The sequence below is a fragment of the Panthera onca genome, chromosome A2 (genome assembly GCF_046562875.1).
Source record: "Panthera onca isolate mPanOnc1 chromosome A2, mPanOnc1 haplotype 2, whole genome shotgun sequence".
NCBI classification, from domain to species: Eukaryota; Metazoa; Chordata; class Mammalia; order Carnivora; family Felidae; genus Panthera; species Panthera onca.
In genome coordinates this window covers 22240118-22254913 of record NC_138340.1, presented here as the reverse complement: position 1 = coordinate 22254913, position 14796 = coordinate 22240118, and the positions used below count along the sequence as shown (strand labels likewise).

Sequence of the window (14796 nt, the reverse complement as noted above, 5' to 3'; positions counted from 1 at the left end):
GGGTGCTCCAGGGCAGACGGGAGAACACGGCTCACGCAGCCCCACAGGCGGCTGGAGCACATGCTCGGGAGGCAGAGGGCAGACACAGCCTGGCATTTATGGGGCCTGCAAAGATGCTGTGAGAACACCCTCTCTCTAGCTGCGACTGCTGCCTCCCTCCCCCTGGGCAGTGGTGGGAGGTGAGGACCAGCACAGAGGGCCATCTCAGGCAGGGGTCCTCGGTCTTCTGAGGGGGATGCAGCCTCCCCATTTAACTTGAGCTCGGAGGTAGTAGGTGAGCACGTTTCCTCATAGGGGGTACTGATGGCCAGCACCTGAGCACAGGTACTTGTAAGTCAGCAGGAAAGCAAGGCCACGGCGGGACATTCCTATGGGAACTTCTGCCCCAGACCCCCGAGGTACAGCAGGCAGGCAGCTTGCAGCTGGGGCTATTCCCCACCAGACATTGGTAAAGGCCATGGAAAGGCCCTGGGGCCCTGAGTTGTAGCCTCGGCCCCCTTCTAGCTGAAACTTGTAGAAGACAAAAGAAAGGGGTCATGGCAGCTGCTATATCCTGGAGATCAAGGGAGGAAGCCTTCAATATCCAATCTGTAAGTTCCCCCAGAGGCCCCCTCTTGTATGAGAACTGTAGTACTTTGAGAGAAGGACTACACGATGCCCGGGAGGAAGCTGAACTAGAACCGGGCTTCCCTCTCTCCCAGTTCAGACTTCTCTGTTGAAAGCAAATATCACAGACAGTAATATGCCCAACCTGGCAGGGGGCATGGAGAGAAGGAGAAACACAAGAAACACGAACAGTGCCAATGCCCTCTGGCATGCACACAAATCGGGCTTTCCGGGGTAACTGAATGCACTTGTTAAAGTGATGCCTAGCCTTTATGAATTATGTTAAAATCCCTCCCAGAAACCATCCTGCCCAAGAGTCCTGTGCTCACACACTCACACCCACCCCAGAATACTTACTGGATCCCGAATGATACCAGGGATACCCCGACAACCAGCATATCCAGCAGATTGAAGTAGTTCCTGCAGAAAGCCCCTTTGTGGAGGAAAGCTCCAAAAGTCGCCATCTATAAACAGAATCATGAGTGATTTACTGTGTTTTTTTTTCTTTCTCTCCAGAAGAAAAGAAACCTGGGCTCTTTACAAAACCTCCAGGAAAGTACTTTATTAACAAGCATGCATTAGGAAGCCAGACATATAAACCAGCAGGGCTGAGCAACCAGATATTGGTTCAATAATGGAAATGGGGCAGCAGATTTCAGACACATTTCAGAGGAGACCTGTCTAGACTTCATATCAGTGATAGTAAACTGCAAGTAGAAATCCAACGTGGGCAGGTCCAAAGAGCCTGTCCCAGGAGTGTCCGCATGGCCCTGCTCATCAGGTAACTTGGCTGCCCCACAAAATGCTGGCTCTGGCCCCTGAGGCCCCAGAAGAGCCTACATCACTGACCCCAGCGTGCCTTCACAGTGCGGCTAGCGAAAGTGCTGGAGCCCAAAGCTCATAGGCTCTGTTCACAGAGACTCACGCTGTTTAGGCCCCTGCCTGCTGCTAATGGTCCTCCAGCAAGACATCCAGTTTACACGGTGCTTCAGGGGCACCTGGGTGGGGGCGCTCAGTCGGTTAAGCATTTGACTTTAGCTCAGGTCACGATCTCAGGGTTCGTGGGTTCGAGCCCTGTGTCGGGCTCTGTGCTGATGGATCAGAGCCTGGAGCCTGCTTTGGATTCTGTGTCTCCCTCTCTCTCTGTCCCTTCCCCACTCACGTTCTTTGTCTCTCAAACATAATGTTTAAAAAAAAAAACGGTGCTTCCAAGCCCAGTGACTCCAGCACATGCAAGGTGTGGCCAGGAAGCTGTCACAGGCGTCTCCCCAGGGCAGTTGCCCTGCTTTGCAGTCAATGTCATGTGCACCCAGAGCACCACCTCAGGTGCCCCAGAAAGGTGCCTACTGGTGATGCACAAAGGAGTTTAGTGAGGACGTTCCCAGAGCAAAAACAGCAAAGTACACAGGGTTCATTGTGTGCTAAAAAAAAAAAAAGGAGGGGGGAGGGCGTCTGGGTGGCTCAGTCAGTTGGGCATCCAACTTCGGCTCAGGCCATGATCTTGCTGTTGCTGAGTTCGAGCTCCAGGTCGGGCTTGTGCTGACAGCTCAGAGCCTGGAGCCTGCTTCGGATTCTGTGTCTCCCTCTCTCTCTTCTTCCCCACCCCCCCTCTCAAAAATAAATAAACATTAAAAAAAAAAAAGATGAAGGAGGCTCAGGGGAGTATAGAACAGGAGGGCCAGAGTCATGAAACAGTTACACTGAACCATATAAAATCGCCAACACACCACCATTCTTGACCTACACAAATGGCAGTTTGCTGTGGTTCAACCGAATAGCCATATAGCCTTGCCAGTGTTCCCACGGCCAGCAGGAACCACCGCTTCAGATGCTAGATGCTTCTCGGCGAGCCTCCATTGTCTGAGTCCTTCCGGTTTCTAAGCTTGTTTCCCACCCTCTCACACAGGTTTTAAATGAAGAAAACTCAGAATACATAAGTCACTGAGGCAAATATGCAGAAATTTAAAAGCAACAATGGTTTTTTTGTTTCTTTTAAATAACCCTGTATCTCATTGGCCCCAAAGCCCACGAATGATGATAATCATTTAACAACTTAGACATGTGGGAAGTAGAATAAAACCTCGATGAGCTGAGCTAACAGATTAAGTGGATCATGTTCCCCATTCAGTTTGAAGAGAAGGCGGCAAATTATAAGGAAAAAAAAAAAGACAGCTCAGGATGAAGTAGAGGCAGGGTGAGTATGCTTGACCCCACCCCCTGTGCATTGCGTGCGTACTCCTTATGACGGAAGCCCTGTTAGATTCAGCTAACCCCCGCACCCACTTAGGAGACAACTGTCGGCCACATTCACCGGCTTAAAGGCAGGAAAGTGAATGTGAATTTTTAGAGTTTTTAACAAAGGTTTAAACAGAGGCTGGTTGGTTTTGTGCTAATGTTTTTATTAATTGAAAATAAAAGGAACTCTAAGTACCCCATTCCCTGGCAAAGTTCATCGAGGTTTCATTTCATAAAATATTTTGTAAAGAGCCCAAGTTCTACAGTAGTCGAACATGAAATACATTTCTTTTTCCTGAGATGCACACGTAAAAACCCAAAATTGGTTTAAAGGAAATTGTGGTGAAAATTCCTCAGCTTGTCTCCCCATTGGGACACAGTTGCTCTGACAGTTGTCACGGGCCACACTGTCCCGGTCCTGCAGTGACCCATGCCACTTAGCACGTCAGAGGTGTTCCTGGCTCTCTGCTGCGGGTCTCCAGACCTCGGCACGCGCGGGGAATGAGCCGGGCCCGGGTGGCCTTCGCAATCTGTACACAAACCATGCAGCAATGGCAACTGTGAGCTCATGCATGGGCAGTACATTTAGGGCGCCCTGTCCAAAGGGTGCTCCTTTTGTTTGTGTAAATGTAAGCCCATCCATTAAAGCGTATCAAATATCTTAACACAAATAGGTTATCTTGCAAATCCCATTGCAAGAAAATAGTGTGTTACTATTTTAGGCCACTGAAAACCATTCCATCAAAGAAATGAAAGGAGAGACATTCCCTTCATAGGATAAATGCTTTTCCTCTGACTTTGAGGTCAGGAAAGGTGGAAGAAGGTTCACACATAGTGATGTGTCTGTTGTCAGATGACACATTTCAGAGGATATATTTTAAAAGGAGCAAAATAATTTCCAGTCATTATTATGAAGCCAAAGAAGTTCCTACATGCATTTAAAGGTTAAAAAGAAACAGCAAAAACATGTTGAATGGTTACAGGAACAAAAAAAAAAATCCTTTGGTTTACAAAAAAAAGTGTAGCTTGATCACAGAAGGCAAAAAATAAAAAAAATAGTCAAAAGCACTTCACGCTTCTTTGCCGTGTGTCACACAGGAGCAGGCCCCTTCGACACACTGCTGTGGGACCTGTTACCTTCAAAACGATCTCAAATGCAAAAGTACCAGTGAAGACATAATCTGCGTAACCTAGCATCTGGAAAGTAAACAAAGAATTGCAACTATTATTGCTACAGCTGCTTTAGAGTACGTGAGGATCAATGAAAAAGCCGTTACCTTTAACAGGATTTCAACTGTAAAGATGGCTGTGAAAGCATAGTCAAAGTAACCCAGTATCTGCAAGGTACAACACGTTGGAAATGAGAAAAAGGCATCCGGATGAACTCCAACAGCGTGCGCGCCCATGGGCAGAACCCCCACATGCAGTCAGACACCCGCACCCCTGAGATAAGCCTGCCGCTCTGGAGGCAGGTGCAGAGACGCTTATAAATGCCCCACCCGGCCCAGTGACAGCTCTTCTTTGTGACCGAGAAAGAGCATCTGGGGACACTTACCTCCTGTCACCACTCATGCGGACTCTCCTCCCTGTCTCGTGTCATGGACAGACAGAAGCTCATTTCTAAAAGCGCTTTTAATAACCTCTGCTCATCAGAGCACAACATGGACAAACTTGTGACACCAGATAAACCGGAGCCTTATACACATTTCAGATTTTTAAAGGGAATTCTTAGAAGAATGAAATATGGTGTCATATTTCACCATATAGCTGAGCTTCATTTTGGTGGAAAAATGTAAATAAAGATGTTAAGTGGCATCCAACAGGGCCAGAAGTTTCCACATGCCCCTTCCGATTCTAGCCCGTGAAAACAGGGTGGAAGTGCCCCTCCGTCACCTGTGTGCAGGGCTGAATAAGTCCTCAGAGAAGAGTTCTACTTATGGTCCTGCTCTGCATCTAACACTGCTCTCTCCAAACACTGGGTTTTTGTTTTTTACCTAGCTGGGCCCACTCAAAGAACAGACTGACCTGGCCTTTGAATAATCGGTCCAGGCTGCTTTTATCAGTATTCCTAAAAATATCATCTACCCTCCAACTGAGTCCTGCTCAGGGAACCCTTTGGGGGTCCCTGCTGCTTCTCAGAGCCATGGGGGTGGGTAGGTGGGTGGGGCAGGGGGGCCAGCAACCAAGAGTCTGACCGCTCAACGGAGGCTGCTCACGGGGAACCCTCAGCCACAAAGATGGCAGCCAAGACTCTGCCAGTTGCAGAGGCCAAGATCAGAGCTGAAGGGACCGTGGAGAGACCCCCAGACCAACTCTCTTCATGTAACAGATGAGGATACTGTGGGAGTGTCAGCGGGCAGGCTGCTCAGGTCGCACAGCCAGTCACGGTGTGGCTGGGCAGGGAGTGAGCCCCGGACCCTGTTACTTGAGTGTGGGATCCAGCCCAGGGGAGCCCTTTACTCTCCATCACAGTAAGGAGACGGACCTACAGCAAAGGCCAGCTCTTCTCCACGGAAGTTCTCCAGAGGGCATTCATTATTCAAACCACTTCCGTTCTGAGATTTATAGATTTTGCTGGAAGCCTGTTGTGTATTTGTGATTCTAGCCAGGCAACGAAAGGTATTTCCAGTATACGGCCAGCCTCTGCCCCTTCCTTCATCCGAGGTCACAGCAGGACTGTTCATGTCAAAAACACACGTGTAGCCAAGACAGACACCGCTGCCCACACGTCAGCAACTCAACCCAGTGCCAGAGGTCAAAGCTCTTAGATTCAGGTTATTCTTTCTCCATTCACTCCTCTTCCACTAATAACTTAGCTAAGTTAACACAACAACCACGGAAAAGCCACCGCATGAATCCACTTACATGGGGTATCTAAAGTAGTCAACCCCTTAGACAGAAGGTAGAATGGAGGTTGTCAGGGGCTGGGGGAGGGAGAAATGGGGAGATGGCCAACGGAGATAGAGTTTCAGTCATGCAAGATGAGTAAGTTCTGGAGATCTGCCGTACAACATAGTCCCTACCGTTAAGAAGGCCGTCTCGTACACTTAATTTATCAAGAGAGTAGATCTCACATTAAGCATTCTTACCACAATAAAATAAACACTGTAGTATTTTAAAAGCAATACACATACAAATATGTACATCTGTTTAAAAACAATAATTACATTCTTGGAAAAAGCAGCAGGGACATAAACTCATGGGGAAGCAATTACAATAAAAATAAGAACACGGGGCCACGTGTAAATTAACTCTGCCAATCTGTGTTCTAGACTAGCTCCTGACCTCGTCTCTCAATAACAATATTTTTTTCCCAAACAGCTTCTACCCGCTGTGCCTCATTTCTATGATGGGGCCTGAGGACACCGAGGTCTTTGTTCCATTTGAACGCTTATGTAGAGACAGTGTCAGAATCTCTAACAAGAGTCCTGATCTGTGAGGGCAGATTCAGACAGATGCACAGCCTTCGTCTTTACATCAACACCAACATGTGCCTTGGGAGGAAAGTCTTTTTAAAATCTGCATATCAGAGTGCCCGTGTTTTATCAGCCTGATACATTGGGCCTGCCAGGCTTCAAACCAACGGGACTGGAACCGAAAAGATACAGCACAAGGCCTGTCACAACCAAAATCCTGGGGTACTGGTAATTTGCCTTACTCCTCAAATTTCTAAAAATCGGATGGACACAGAGAGGCATGAACCACAAGGGGCAGCAATGCCGGACGGCTTCACACACTCGTGGGCCTCCCTCTCCTGGGCTTCCTGACAACCATCTGAGACTGCACTACAGTCTCCAGGCCAGAGCAGACAACAGTCTACTGGTCTTCTGAAGCTGTGTCGCCTTGGGATTGTTCTTGGTGCCGAATGAGCTGACTGCTAAGAGGGGACCCACCTGGGCAAGAACTTCCTGAGGTACCGGTCTCTGCGCAGCACAGATGTGCTCTCCCTAAAGCACGAAACAGACCGATAACAGACAACTTAGCTGTCTCTTTGTTTTCTTTGTAAAACCACCTCCTGCCCTATCAAAACATCAGCCTTCCTCTCCACTGAACCACTTGGCTCCACACGCCGTCGGCTCCCTCACTTGTATCCCCCCAACTCCACCCAACCCCTCCGCTGAGTAGCGAAACCAAGTAGCTTCGTGAATTTCAGCCCAGGCCAGCTCCACGCCTTCCCGCCAGCCCTAAGGAAGAGCTTCTGGGCACATGACGTACCTGGCTCCATTTTTAATTTTCCTTCCTGCTGGATGCTTCCACCTGGGCAGAAATCTCAAAACAGTCACGGATGTGAATGTGACCAGGGAGGGGAAAAGAGGGACCAAAATGTTGGCAGTAAAGGACAAACAGGAGGAGAAGCAGGGCTCCTGAATACACTATAAGTTGCTGCAGAGTGTTTAAGATGAAGTTTAGAGGACAGGATTCAAAAAAGGTCTGTCCTGATAAGACAAAACTCTTCTGGCACTCACAAACCTGAAATACCTCTGGGGGAACGAGAGGCCTCCTCTAACGTTTAGCCCTGCCTGCATGACAGTCCCTGCTAGAGAGACAGGTGCTGATCCCAGAGGGAGACCCGCCCGCCTGGCCCTGCTCAGTGGCTTACAGTGTTCCGGAAGGAGTGGCTGCGGATGGGGTCCTCAGCGGCAAGGGCAGCGCTACTCAGCATGATGAAGACGAGGATGAGGTTGGTGAAGATGTGATGGTTGATGAGCTTGTGGCAGCCCACGCGGATCCTGTGGGGGAAACCACTGCATGGACACAGCCCTCGGCACGGCCAGTGCCTCCTGCATGCTGGCGCTGCTCTGAGGTGACAAGTCAGGCAGAGGACAGCTGTCCGTGCCCCAACCCGGCCAACCAGAGCCACCTGACCCTCAGCCCTTCAAAAGTCGTGGAAGGCAGACCCTGAGGACCCACAGTGCCACAGCTCTGTGGGGGGAGGAGGGGCTCCATACACAGCATTCATCACGTCCTTAAAAGTGGGGATTATAGTCCTGCTACAAGTGGGGAAACTGAGGCTTAAGCATGTGAGAGGTCTTAAGGCTAGTAAGGACTGAGGGAGATTTCCAATCCAGGTCGACTATGACGCTTTCCCACCATGACATGAAGCCCAGTGGCTTCCTTTGCCTACCTTTGGAAGGAATCTGAGCTCAGAGCTCACTGCCGCAGCTCACAAGAATGAGAGCAATGGGTAAAGGGGGTCCAGAGGTACAGACTTCCAGTTATAAAAGAAACAAGTCACAGGGATGAAAAGTACAGCATAGGGAATATCATCAATACTATTGCAATGACGTTGTATGATGACCATGCTTTTCGTGGCGAATGCTGTGTAACACACAGACCGGTCAAATCGCTATGTTGTGTGCCTGAAACCAATATGATGCTGTATGTCAACTGTACTTCAGTTAAAAATAAAAATTAAGGGGCCCTTGGGTGGCTCAGTCAGTTGAGCATCCGACTCTTGGTTTCGGCTCAAGTCATAAGTTCAAGCCCCACGTCGGGCTCTATGCTGTCCATGTGGAGCCTGCTTGGAATTCTCTCTCTCCCTCTCTCCCTCTGCCCCTTCCCACTCTCTCTCTCTCTTTCAAAATAAATAAGCTTGAAAATGAAAAAATAAATACAAATTAAAAAGGAAGGAGAGCAACCCCTTTCTAATGCTGTCACCTGGCTGTATGAAAATGACTACAGTATTCATGGGTTTGGTAAAATCTCCTGTTATGTGGAGATTCTGTCCTAAGTGGGTTTTTGTTTTTAAACTCTGGAGTTGACCCACAAGCACTCCCAAGAAAGTGAAGAGAAAGCTGCACCGTGCAAGAATCGTGCGGGAATCTTACATACCATGTCATGGTCCTCAGTGTCCTGCCGTTGCCTGATGTCCCACAGGCTAGTTAGCGCCAGACTCAACACCTGACTTTAGAATTTAACCTCAACACCTGACTTTAGAATTTAAAAGACTTTATTTTTGACCTATAGAATACATATATCTTCCCCTTAAAATTATTTTCCTTTGTATTTTTTTTTAATATTTATTTTTGAGAAAGAAACAGGGCGTGAGCAGGGGAGGGGCAGAGAGAAGGGAGACACAGAATTGGAAGCAGGCCCCAGGCTCTAAACTGTCAGCACAGAGTCCAACGTGGGGCTTGAACTCACGAGCCGTGAGATCATGACCTGAACCAAAGTCGGATACTTAACTGACTGAGCCACCCAGGTGCCCTGTCCTTTTTCACTTTCAAAACTGGAGTCAACTTTATGAGAAACTGACCCCTTTCTTCAAATCCTCCCTTGTGGGGCTGCTTCATGCTGGGATGTGCCCTTGGAGGGCTTGCAAGCTGTTAGCAGGTGAGTCTGGGGAGAACCTTCCAAGGCAGGGAGGGCAGGAGTGTTCACAGCTCTGGGGAGGGAAATAAATCCATTCCTTCAATATATGTAGACCCAGTGAGCTGTAGGCATCAGTAACGTCAGGTGAGTACCTTTTTTTAAAAAGAGACACCCAAATTCTCTACAGTGACACACTGTAAAAACTACCATCAGATCCTCAATTCACTAAGGGCAGCAGCCTCTCTTCCCACCTGTGTCTCCCTGGGGACTGTGAATTCCATAGGGTTCTTCTCTGACAGCCAAGGACTGCTTCTGCAATTCTAGAAACCCTTCCAGGAGCCATTCATTCCCCCAGGGATGCCATCTATCTCAGATGATTGAAAACCTAGAAACCGGCTACTAATAAACATTGTCTTCTTACCGCACTTGCAGTGCCGGGCTCCCAGTGAGCACCTTATCGTTTTACCACGAGAAATGCTACTTTAAGCAGGATAGCATGGAGCTGAATAGCTACCACCTATAAAATATCATCGAGCGATATCACTTTGTTGCCATCGAACTCAATAGGGAAAAGTGATCAACTAATCTGGATCTCAGGATGAAGACGCTGTGGAGAACTTGGTCGCAAAATTCTCATCCCCAAAGCATCTTAACAGAAGACCCACTCATGAAGAAAGGGTCCTCTGGATGGGAAACGCCTCACAGGTAGCAACCCGTGGACACCTGAGCTGTGGGCTCTGACCAGTACAGGGACTAAGGAGGAGGAGAATCTGGGATGGCATCCTCCCAGGACCTGGTCATATACCTATAATAGCACCTTCATCCAGGAACGAGGTGGCCAGGGAGAGATGGGCAGAGGGCAAAGGCAAGCTGGAACAAGAGAGGGGTCAGCGAGGACTCAGGGGCTCGGAGGCACAGGCACAGAAAGGGGCTGTGACCCACCCTCCTTCTCCCCACCTCCAGCCCCCCTCAAGCAATCTGTAGGGGGACAGGTGAGACACGGCAACAATGAAATCAGAAAGCAGGTATTTACGGGTTGGTCTTGCTCAGAATGAAGAATGCACTCCCTTCAGGGATGGGGGCGATTTTCTCCTTCATGTTCAACTCTGAGATTCTACGAGGACGGGGGCCAGCTGGAACCTCGGGTTCATCCTCTTCCTCCTCCTCTTCCTCTTCCCCTACTTTAAATGAGACACTTTTTTTTTGTAGGCATGAAATAATGGTTGCATTGGGTTTCAATTATTCTCAATTTCACGTGAAGAGTCAACTTTCACATCTATCGCCTTACATTGGTCAAAACCCTTCAGAATGTGGCCTGAATGCCTGTGGGGGGCTGAGAAGTGTGCCCGTCTGTGAGTGCAGGCAGTTCTGGGAAGGAGGGCCCGGCAAGTCCAGGTCTGAGCAAAGGTGAAAGGTATCAGTGCAGTACTCCCAGCATCCGGCTGTTTCCCCAGTAGCTTTGCTTAGCTTCTGCCTGGAAAACTGTGTGTGGGGCTTCAAGCCACACATGATCAGTGTCCTCCACCCCACTGGCACCCCGGCCCCCAGAGTCCCTGCTACATCAGCCAATAAAGGTAAGGCACCAGCAAATGTGAAAGGGTCAGGTGAGCAGTAATAATAACAGTAGTAATGGCTGGTTGCCTCCTAGAGAGGTTTCCCACCAGAGGTGGGGCCTGCCCTGATCCACTCACACTTTCTCTCCCCACCACCTGGAATTTGAGTTATGCAAGCTACCTGGGTGACCGAGGAAAGCAGCAGGGTTGACTGCTCCATAGCCACAAGGATGAGGCCCACAGCCTCGGCAGCCTCACTGCTCACCATGCACCCCAGCTGGGCTAGCCAGCCAGAGACTGAGCCTCTGATCACTGAGTGGTAGCAAAGCCGTATCACCCCTGAACCGAGAGCCTGTCACCGGCCTCTGCCACCATACCTGGCACATCACAAGGTGGGTAGGGGTCCTTGTCTTCATCCTCTTCTCGATAGTCATCAATTGTAACCTACGATGACAGAGAGGGCTTGGGAGGAGGGGAGACTCTGACTTCAATGCACCGCAGAGGACCAAAGCACAGACTCGACCCTGCCATTCAGTGCAGGGAGAGAAACTCTCTCCAAAGTGCACATTGCACAGAAGTGCGTGCGTGCATAGGGACAGCAAGTGTCCCTGTTGATGATTCTGCTTAAGACACAGCTCTGAGGGCAAATGAGGAGAAAACGGGTATAACCTCCATCCAGCCATGGTTAGCCAGCACCACCATACACGCGCCTCCCCACTCAACACTGTCCTACACACTGTGTGGTAACTGCGAGGTCCTGTCTCCCTGCTAGAATGTGAGCTCCATGCACAGAGGGACCTCACTGGTCTTATTCATTCCTGATTTCCAGTATCTGCCACACATTAACCACTCAGTAAGTATTTATTGACTCGCGGAACAAACAAAGGAATAAAAAATCCAGAGCTGTCATGAGTGGGATGAAGTTTGACACTACAGCCCTGAGTACCCAGAACCGGATCCTAAGATCCCTTCTGGAGGTAGACATCTGTTAACATCCTTGATTTTAATCCCCACTGAGAAGATATAACAGGTCAGGTCTGGTGACACAATTCCAATAAAGAAAAAATAAGTAGTCTCACCAGTCAAATATTGACCATACCAGTTATTTGGTGAAATATTGATTAATAACCAGCTAGCTGCCTAAATTCACTGAGAATCCCCCTGGGAAGCCAGCATCTATAATGTGTGTCATACCCTCACACCAAAATATCATGCATGATACCTTCCCAGTGTAAATGGTACATTTATGACGATATCAACAGACCCATAGTGAAACAAAAAGGGGAGAACTGTTTTAGGACATATACCTTATTGTCACTGTTGGCTATCTGGTTGGCCTCTGGTTTGTTGTTCTTTTTATTCTCCAGGCTCTCTTTTCTACACAGAAGAAAACATGAGAACCCAAGTAACCATATTGCTATGTATAAAAATGCTAATCCAGATTCTGAATCAACAGTGGCCTGATGAAGGACGGAATTTAATTGGAAACAACCCTAACAGTGAGACCACAGCACAACCCATCCTCAGAGCTCCCCGTTCACCTCAGTGCACTGCGTTTATTACATGGATCATCTTATTAAAATTCTCATCCAAGAGCTCATCAGCATTGAATGCATCATTTATTTTATGCCACCAAAATTAACCACAGAGATTCTTTAAGCATGGGGACGTGTGACTCCTACTCTCAGCTCTGAGGAAATGAGAGCTGAGGGCCTGGGTTCTGCCCAAGATTCTATCCTTGGGTGAAAATGGAGTTACCTGGCAATCTTCTTCCTTTCCTTCTCTTCAGCTTCCTCTTTCTGGGCAGTATTCAAACTTTCAGCATCAGCCAGATTGTCTACAGCGATGGCCAAGAAGACATTCAGTAGGATATCTAGTGTGAACATTTTAAGGGAACAACGTAATTTCTAAAGGCAGCTACGTGTCACCGATAATGGCAACCTCACATCCCTCTGTGTTCTGGGAGGTTGGTAACAGGTGACTGTCCCCTAGTTGCTGTATTTACATGGTAAGACCAGAGGACCAGAACCCTGTTTAAAACACAAAAACAACAAAAACAAGACCTAGAAACTTGTAGAAGACAGTCTAGAAAGAAGCAAAATTAAGGTTCACTAAAACCCATGAAAACCTACAAATTTCAACATTTCCTTTCATCCGTGTGCATATGTGGCACATATGTGTATGTCTCTGTACACCAGGTATCTGTAGCTATAACACATGCTGCATAAAACAATCCATAACATAAACATGGTATTTTTATGCATTTTGCTTTATGCATATTGTTTCTTTTAAAACACACACACCCATAACCTATATCCAGGGCGTGCTTTCCAAAATAGACCCTTCTAAAGGCTACATGTGACTCAAATGATGATTCCACAAGATGATGACTGCACAATACAGTCTTGAGTCTTTCTCTTTTGAGATGATCTTCAGAGTTTGCAGATACCTCATTCATTCATTCATTCATTCATTCATTCCGCAAATGCTGATGTGTTGTCAGATGGTGCCAGGCTATTCTTTTGAATAGTCCCACCGTAGCTATATCTTTGACTATTGTGGGTGAATTGTATTTTTTAAAATACTAAAAAATGAAGTGAGTTAACACATTATCAGGTTTTGGGCTCTTACTCTAATGTTGTATGTATGTCTTCCTTGGATGATAGTGAAAAAAAAAATTCTGAATAAGGTTCCCAAATTTCCTAGAAGATGCCTATTTCTTATTCACTAGCAGTTCAATACTTTTTTGAGAAGCACAGGGATCAGAGGGAAATAAGCCAAGACAGCTCCTTCTCTGACCATGCTTCTCCCTGGCTGATGGATGGTCATCTGGGTAGAAGACTGTGGGAGCCCAGGAACTCAGAGACAGGAGGGGGCACCCATGTCCCACAGGGCCTATGCAATCTGCAATCTCAGGTGCGTAACACAAAAGTAACCTAGCAAGGGGCTGACAAGGAGATACCTTCTGGGGATATCACGCTGCACTAATCTATTCAAGTCTTTAAAGAGGATAGATACATGAATGAATTACATTAAAACTTTCAAAAACGCGTTTGATATGTTAGACTATTTTTTAAGCAGAGTGTAATGAGCCTGGGGAAGCAATCTGTCCTGGAATGGGTGATGGCTTGGTAACATGAGCACTCCTCTGATAGATGAGGGGGAATTGTGACTCTGGCAGGGATCAGTGTAGGACTAACTGGGTTGAGGATTCCTAGCAATGATCTCAATGAAGAAGTAATGTATCCTTACATTACTGTAAAGCTTGCAGTGACACCAAACTCTTTTGGGTAGCAGAAAGCACATCCAGAGTAACAAACCATAGGAACATTTTACAAGTTTGCAACAGATGGTTTCTAAGAGCTCACACCTATCATCTGTATTTAGAAGCATTACCCAGACCCTTCTAAATGGTGGTATGCTCTGGAATTCATTCAAAAAGATCCACCCAGCACCTCTCTCACACTGACGACTGTGCCGGGTGCTGGGGGCATGACAGACCAGGGTCCCTACTGCCACGTAGCATCTATTCTAGTTGGGGGAGACAGAACATAAACTACTTTGGCGTTTCAGATAGTGATACAGGTATTACAAAGAAAACACAGCATGTAACCGGAATGAGTGTGGCCAGGGAATACTTCTCTGCAGACCCAAAGCGGATATATTGCTCTGGCCCAAGAGTTCATTGCAAGGAGAGCACAATAAGAAAACACTGATTCATTTAACAAGCATTTACCAAGGGCTGACTATGTGTAAGGCCCTCCGCTATAAGCCACAAGAGATGTGAATACAAAGAAGAAAAGATGCCTGAACCAAGAAGTTTATTGCCGGGGAGCCTGAGCGGGTCAGTCGGTTAAGCGTCCAACTCTTGATTCCGGCTCAGGTCTTGATCTCACAGTTCAGATCATGAGATCGAACCCTGCATCAGGCTCTGCGTTAATAGGGCGGAGCCTACAGGGATTCTCTCTCTCTCTCCTTCTCTCTCTGCCCCTCCTCCGCTTGTGCTCTCATTCTCTCTCTCAAAATGAATAAACAAATGTGTTTAAAAAAGAAGTTCATTGTTGAGTTGGGGGGATGGAGAAGCCCCCAC

The 14796-nt window shown here is 47.7% G+C and overlaps 1 protein-coding gene across 19 annotated transcripts in view; it reads right to left on the bottom strand.

The window, feature by feature from the left end:
- CACNA1D (calcium voltage-gated channel subunit alpha1 D) overlaps positions 1-14796 on the bottom strand; it is a 302816-nt gene that overhangs the window by 63613 nt on the left and 224407 nt on the right. For 18 of the 19 annotated variants that reach the window (XM_078442946.2, XM_060631306.3, XM_060631293.3 and 15 more), the window contains 7 exons: positions 12465-12579; positions 12014-12083; positions 11084-11150; positions 10187-10334; positions 7442-7571; positions 4119-4178; positions 964-1070 (listed from right to left, as the gene is read on the bottom strand). In XM_078442946.2, the coding sequence (XP_078299072.1) occupies positions 964-1070; positions 4119-4178; positions 7442-7571; positions 10187-10334; positions 11084-11150; positions 12014-12083; positions 12465-12579 (697 nt within the window). The remainder of the gene's footprint in view (positions 1-963; positions 1071-4118; positions 4179-7441; positions 7572-10186; positions 10335-11083; positions 11151-12013; positions 12084-12464; positions 12580-14796) is intronic. The other variant, XM_078442943.2, reaches the window with a different exon arrangement.